We start from the raw sequence: 6883 nt of genomic DNA, 5'->3' as shown, positions 1-6883 counted from the left end.
ACATTATGTTGATTTGAATATTATAAATTCTAATTCTAATGAAAGAAAAATAAGTCAAAAATGTTTGGAGCAATGTTACAGGATCAACACGATTTATTGTTTTTATCCAACAATTAGTCGATAATAATATTTAAAAGTGTGCCTAAATTCTAAAGACTAAAGACTCCTATTCTACTTGACAAGTATACTGAGCCAGAGCCTCAATGATGCTACCAAAGAATTTGGAACCTTCATAACCATTTGTAAAAATACCAAGATAATTATGGATTCGATCACTTAAAATATCAAGCAACATTCTAATTGTTTTAATATGAAAGCCGAAAGAACTATATAATCCAAAATGAAATAAATATACTATTACCGGTCTGATGAGTATGAAGTAAACCCAACTACAATAGAATAGGGGAAAGGGCAAAATGATGTCATGCAATGGGAGTGTAAATTTGCAAAATTAAACAATCCTATAATCAACTCCTGCCTTGTGCATACAAGTCATTAGCCAAAAACAAACTCTTAAATGAAACCTTGATTTGTAACAGATTAGTTTTTGGCCTGTCAGATTGAGATAACAGGTTAAGATTAATTAAATCATTATTCAGCTAGGTGTTAACTTTGACGCATAATTCCTACGAACCGTATCAAATATTGACAAATGTGCTTTTCTTTCCTGTGCATTGGAGCTAGGGGGCAGACAAAACCCATCAGATAACTAGGTTATTGAAATACCTACGTAACATAATTCTTTTGTTCAAATTAGGGCAGTTAAAGAAGAAGTGCTTGGATCACTCAAGCAACATTATAGTACGAGAAAGCCCAAACTAAAGGAATACTTATGCTAATGACATTCTGAGGAATTAAAATCCAGAATGAAAATTTACAATTGAAACTCTACAATAAAGGTTTTGATTCCTACTCGATGCTGTGGTAGAGGCGGTCTCTTTTCCAACATTTCATAATGTATAACAAAGTTATCCTGCAAGGATTTTTTTTTTCATTAGAGGCCTAAAATAGGATCAGGGATAAAAGGAAAATAATAAACGTCGGACCACGAGATATCATTTTAAGAACACTACAAATACTATTATGTATAAAGCTAACCTTGCGAACAGTTTCAAATGTGTTTGGATCGAAACAGTGATAAGATCCTCTCTCGTATGTGTTCATTCTAACAAGCGTCTCCATGTTGGGAACTCTTATAAACCAGAAACGATTGTCTTTGTGATAATACCATCTTCTATTGTGCCTGAAAGCATCAATCACCTACCTTGTTAGAAATTATTAATCAGAGGAAAACAATTTAGATTTTAATTCAGGAGTTCCTGCCAATATAAGTTTTGCTGTAGGAATACTTAAAATCCGTGACTGATAAACAAAGAAAGGTTGCCAAGTATTGATTGATTTAACCATTAATTGCTCCCAAATTGTAACAATCCCAACATAATTTGGAAATAAGCCCTAACCACAGAAAAAAAAATATATAAATAACAAAAAAAAAGGATGAATTGTAGTTTGAAGTATTGTTTCTTTTACCTTTTAGCTTTCTCTTTTTAATGTAAATGATGTTAACTGCTGCAAGAACTACCAGTAGGAGCATCAAAAATGCAGAAACAGATGCTAGTATAAAAATAACTGGATTGCTTTCCTTGCTTTTATCTTTTGTCTGTTGGTCACAAGGACCAGATTCACATAGATTTGGATTTTGCGCCAACCTAGCATCATTCAGTAACAAGAATCAAGTTAAAGTGAAAAACTACATTTAGTTTGCAATCTCTATGGAGGTTCTTACTTTCAAGTTTCCATGTGTCATGATTTAAACTTGTATGAATGTGTATAAGATAAAAGAAAAATAATGAAATCAAGAAAATAATAGTTACATGGAAGGTATTAGTACATTCGCTACATGTAAAATATTTTATGTGAAAAGTATACCCGTGACGTTCTAGTATGCTGAAATTGATATGTGATACTACATAATTGTAGAAATTCATGTAACTATGTAAATAACAGGTAGTGCTGATTCAGGGTATCAAATTAAATAAGAGTAAGATACATACCTAAGTGATAGTACACCTCCACTTAACTTTTGGAGAAGTGCATTTGGAATTAGACCTGTGAGGTTGTTATTCGGCAAGTTTCTAAAATAGAAAATGCTTCTTTATTTTTTTGTAACAACAAAATCAATAATTTATATTAATGCAGAGAGTATGAAATAAACTTACAGGACTCTAAGCGATGGCAGGTTTTCTATCAGAAAAACAGGTATCTCCGCAATTAAGCTATTATTTGATAAATTCCTGACACAACAAACTCAAATCACTACAATCCAAGTGGAGGATAGGAAAAAACATACAAAAATTCAAGGAATTTCCATTCGAGTCACTCACAAGGACTCTAACTCAGTAAGCTTGGAGATATAAACTGCGATGTGTCCAGTGAGTCCTCTTGAAGATAAATTCCTGCATGAATTTCCAAATACATTATAAACGGTTCATTATACTTAACAAATTAAATCTATATATGCATATTTACAAGGATGTCATTCTTGGGGTGCCATTAAAATAAAAAAGGGAGTTTTAATCCCAACATAAGCCTAGTAACCCTAAAATCTGGAAAACAAAAAGCTGCATACATTACAACACTAGGCATCAATAACAAGAATGCAATACTGTATCAACTATTTCACAGAAAGCAACCCGACAAAAAGAGAAAGGATTTTTGACAAACATTGCTAAGTAAAACATGAAACTAAGGATTATGATAACAAAGCTAGTGAATTCTGAATTGGCATGCATGAAAAACCAGACATTGATCACACATAGTAAATTGCAAATTTGCAAACTTTGAAAGCTGCAGAACTGGGAATTCAAGTTTCATAGGCATACAGTGTATTAAGCTGCTCGGAGAAGTGCTGAACTGTCATCGAGACAGGAACGAGTCACCATTCTTAGAAAATCGTGGTTGCTTCTTCTTCTTGCTCTTTTTAGAGGTGTTGAGGAATGAAGAGGAAGCTTTGGTGAGAAGGATGAAGACGATGAACAAGTTAAGGAAGCCATTTAATTCATGTTCATCACACTTGGTGGTTACTGCAGAGTGGATAAGGGATTCTGCAACGCAATTTCATATGAGGGAAGGATACCGTGAGGAAGGCGGTGCTGCTTTTGACGACGGTGGCGGCGATGCTTTCGAGCACGGAGATGACACGATAGACGGAGAGAATGGGGCACCCAATGAGGCGGTTATGCTCGGGGGTGGCGGCGACGGTGCCGGAACGGGGGAGGAAATACAGAAGATTAGGATTCAATGGTTCATTGTGTGGGAGTATGATTTGGGGGAAGAATCAAAGACCGAATTTTTAATATTTTAGTAAATTACATAATCATCCACTTTGGGTTATAATTTAATTACTAATAGTTTAATCATAGTTAATATAACAACTAATTAAAAAATGACATGTCACAGAGATAAATTATATGTTATTATAAGAAGAGTAGGCTAGAATTTACCTAAATTAAAACTTAAAAAGTAAATTGAAACCCACTTCAAAAATCAATTAGAATAACTCATAAAATAGATTCACACCCCATTAAAGTTACATATTTAAAGTCTTTCAAATTACAAGTTTATTTTGTTTTTTGCCTCTCCTAAAATTTATAATTTTTTGGGTCTTGAGCTAGATCTAGAGTTAATTCACCTTCGTTTAGCCGTTAGAATTAACCCAATAAGTCATTCACCATCTAATTGAGTTTTTCTTTTTCTTGTCTTTTCTCATCCAACTTCTTGCAGTGTTTTGTTTTGCTTACTATTTATGAGTGCACTATTTCATAAAACTGCAATAATAATCAAACTACAAATTCTGAAATAAGTAATGCAAATTTGTCTACCCACTCCACTTTAGTGCCACACTGTGCCAGTTATTTCTGCTACAACATACAGAAGGGAGTTTTAATACAGAAGTGATTATGTTGACATCCACGTTAGTACCAGCATACATTACATCTAAACAATGTGAATAGAAAATTCACAACCACACAGAATCTGAGAAAAAAAAAGGAAAACAAGGCACAAAAAGGGGCTCTCTACTCATCCCATTCATCGTTCTTGTAAGATACAAGTGTATCAACCTTGTGAATCTGGATTAGACAAAAGCAACAAAGTTATCAATAGCCAATAAAGCAAGATCGGGTGGCATGTGTAAATGTAAAATCACCGAATTGCGAATGTCATATTCACCTTGGTGTCAAAGGAATGCAACTTCACCATTTGTGGATTCGCAATAAGTTTTGGATCACTCTCAATCCAAGTGAATGGGACTGCAAGATCCTTGTCAGTGTATGCTAACACATCAAAAACACCTGAAAGATCAAAAGATAGTGCAACCATATGGTCAGTAGAAGAGGAATGTAAAAACATTGGATATTCATAGAGAACTTTACAATTGCAGGTGATTCTTACAAGGTTCATCCAGGCAAGGCAAATAGGTGATGCTTGAAGCAATCTGCCTCATAATTGCTTGTATCTCTCTCATAATTTCTTTGTCACTCTTTTCCCTTGATACACTGAAGGATTAAAAATATAAATCAATTAGGAAGAAGTTTAAGTGCAGGAAAATAGAAAAGGAAATTGAAGGTAGAATACGATTTTGTTATGCCGGTATTACCCACCCCTTCTCGACAACCTCGCTATCGGTCTCAATGCTGAAGTTCCACCTTTCAAGGACTTCACCGGTGGCCTTGCTCATTATAACAAGGACAATCCTCTGCAACTTTCCAGCTTCAAGCCATTCTTTACAACATTCATAATTCAGACACAAGCTCAATCATCAGCAATGGGGCGACAATTATATCACAACAGAAACTACTTCACTCTAAAATTAAGTAGGCAACTACTTGTTTAAAGCATTTTACACGATGACCATCAACTTTAAGTCTGAATCAAGTTTAATCAAACCTCATTTCACTAAAACTTCAAAATCAAAATGAATATCGACCTTAAGATTGAATTAAGTTTTATCAAACCCCACTTCACTACATCAAATCAAAATGAGCATCGACCTTAAGATTGAATTAAGTTTAAGCAAACCCCATTTCTCATCATCATATGACATCTACCTCAAGATAATCAACCCCGATATCGGACGAAGCCAAACCAAAAACGAACATGTAGATCCCCATTCCTTTAAAATCTCACATAGCATGATTAATTCTTTTCCGAAATGACAAGCATAGTTGGCTTAAAAATGATTATAATGCTATATGTTTGAACATAAAACAAAAAAATTAATCCAACAACACACATAGTTCCAACCACACAACGATTCAATTACTTTTAGGTCACAAATTACCAGAGAGCTGAGCAGTTAAATTGGCTATAAAAGATTTGACACCCTCATCTTCAGTAAGCAACATTGGGAGACCGTATTTCTTCACCTTCACAAAGCTTTCTTCTGGATACACTCCTCGGTTGTAAAGGATGCTGAACAATATTCCCACTCATTAAGCTCAAATTATAAAATTCGAAATTTATTCATTTATTTCTAAAGAACACATCCCAAAAACTTGAAATAAAAATTAGTGCCGGCACAGAGGACCAAACCTGTTAGCAGCATATCCTGATGCAAAAAAAAAAAAGAACACAAAAGTTAAAAAAAAAATCAGAAATGGGAGAAAAAGGAACAAAAAGAGGGTGCTTATGAATACCGAAGAACTCGCTAACAATTGCTGCAGAACCACGTAGGGTGATTATGTCTTTCGTAACCGTTCTTGCGGCCATGGCGAATTCAGTCCAATTTGTTTTGAAATGAAGAGCGATAGTTCTGATCAACAATTTGTGTGGAATTGATTTTGGTGAGGAAGAGGAATGGGCGCTTGAAGAAACAGTGATGAGTGTGCAGTTTGAAGTGATTTTGAAAAGCGGAAGGGATAAAGGGGCCAATAAATTAGGGATTTGAAAGGATCAGAAACTTGTATGGGAAGCGCAGCGTAACGGCTAGTTTATCTTTTTTTTTTTGTTGGTTATCATCGTGGGCCTTTGGTGGGCCGTGATATTTTACAACAAAAGCGTTTTGCTTTTTTATGTTACTAACGGTCGATGGGAGAAGTTTGGGAAATATTTTTCTTTTGGCAAATTCTTTGGTCTTTCGTATCAAATTTGTCAAACTTATTTTTTAGAAAAAAATTTCTAAATATCCCTGACAATTATCTTAAAAAATAATGGGACTCTCAACATAAAAAATATTCTTTCAGTTTCTTATCTTTATTTTATGAGATTAATTAATTTTTTTGTCAAATTTTTTTCTTTGTATTAACGAAATAAATATATATTAAACTGTTGATCTATATATTAAAAATCAACTAGCATTAACAAATAAAAAATTTTGTTATCTTTTAAAGATAATTATCAATGTCGTTTAATTTTTATTTTTATTTTTTATTATATTTTTTAAATACATTAACTAAAATTTATTGTACAAAATTAAAAAATATTAGTAATTTTTAAATTATTTTTATTTATAAAAATTAAATAGAAGATATATTAGTGATTAATTGTCATATAAGTATATTTTAAAAAGAGATCATTAACAGAGAAACTAATCAATATCATGAAGTTAAATATCAATGGTTGAAAATGGTATTTTTTTTTTGTTCGGGAGCTTCGTAGTATTTCAAAAAAATTATCAGGGGCTCGGTTGGATATTTATTCTACTTTTTATGATAAATTTTTAATATTTAAAAATTATTTTTTTATATTTTTAAATTAAATATTAATTTTTATCTCTTTTTAATAAATTAGATAATTATATATAAGCACCATAGTAAATACCTTTTTTTTTTCCTCCTAAAATGGTTATTCCTTGGTAATAGGAATAGATCCTCTCAAATTTTTT

General features: G+C 32.8%; 2 protein-coding genes across 2 annotated transcripts; both read right to left on the bottom strand.

Moving 5' to 3' along the window:
* Positions 1–623: 623 nt before the first annotated feature.
* LOC112715066 (uncharacterized) lies at positions 624–3274 on the bottom strand. The gene is made up of 8 exons (XM_025766811.3): positions 3137–3274; positions 2883–3008; positions 2385–2456; positions 2220–2294; positions 2055–2135; positions 1531–1709; positions 1099–1243; positions 624–973 (listed from the first exon to the last, which is right to left on the bottom strand). Exons 2-7 carry the CDS (start codon positions 2918–2920, stop codon positions 1194–1196), a joined length of 495 nt encoding a protein of 164 aa, XP_025622596.1. The 5' UTR covers positions 2921–3008; positions 3137–3274; the 3' UTR covers positions 624–973; positions 1099–1193.
* A 562-nt stretch (positions 3275–3836) lies between these two features.
* On the bottom strand, positions 3837–5938 carry LOC112715065 (mitotic spindle checkpoint protein MAD2). The gene is made up of 7 exons (XM_025766810.3): positions 5697–5938; positions 5593–5608; positions 5342–5472; positions 4662–4782; positions 4453–4556; positions 4231–4352; positions 3837–4130 (listed from the first exon to the last, which is right to left on the bottom strand). The coding sequence occupies exons 1-7, from the start codon at positions 5767–5769 to the stop codon at positions 4077–4079; spliced, it is 621 nt and encodes a 206-aa protein (XP_025622595.1). The 5' UTR covers positions 5770–5938; the 3' UTR covers positions 3837–4076.
* Positions 5939–6883: the final 945 nt, after the last annotated feature.

This window comes from Arachis hypogaea, chromosome 10 (assembly GCF_003086295.3).
Source record: "Arachis hypogaea cultivar Tifrunner chromosome 10, arahy.Tifrunner.gnm2.J5K5, whole genome shotgun sequence".
Taxonomy (NCBI): Eukaryota; Viridiplantae; Streptophyta; class Magnoliopsida; order Fabales; family Fabaceae; genus Arachis; species Arachis hypogaea.
Note: the sequence above shows the minus strand (reverse complement) of the source record. Positions and strands in the feature narration are given on the sequence as shown.

Excerpts from the sequence above, each read along its gene's own strand:
- LOC112715066 (XM_025766811.3), bottom strand. The coding sequence starts at position 2,920 with ATGACAGTTCAGCACTTCTCCGAGCAGCTTAATACACT. Across the intron at positions 2,136-2,219 it reads CTGCCATCGCTTAGAGTCCT|AAACTTGCCGAATAACAACC; the intron begins GTAAGTTTATTT and ends TTTCTATTTTAG. Across the intron at positions 1,710-2,054 it reads GGAGGTGTACTATCACTTAG|GTTGGCGCAAAATCCAAATC; the intron begins GTATGTATCTTA and ends GAATGATGCTAG.
- LOC112715065 (XM_025766810.3), bottom strand. The coding sequence starts at position 5,769 with ATGGCCGCAAGAACGGTTACGAAAGACATAATCACCCTACGTGGTTCT. Across the intron at positions 4,783-5,341 it reads TTTAACTGCTCAGCTCTCTG|AATGGCTTGAAGCTGGAAAG; the intron begins GTAATTTGTGAC and ends AATGTTGTAAAG. Across the intron at positions 4,131-4,230 it reads TGCATTCCTTTGACACCAAG|ATTCACAAGGTTGATACACT; the intron begins GTGAATATGACA and ends TGTCTAATCCAG.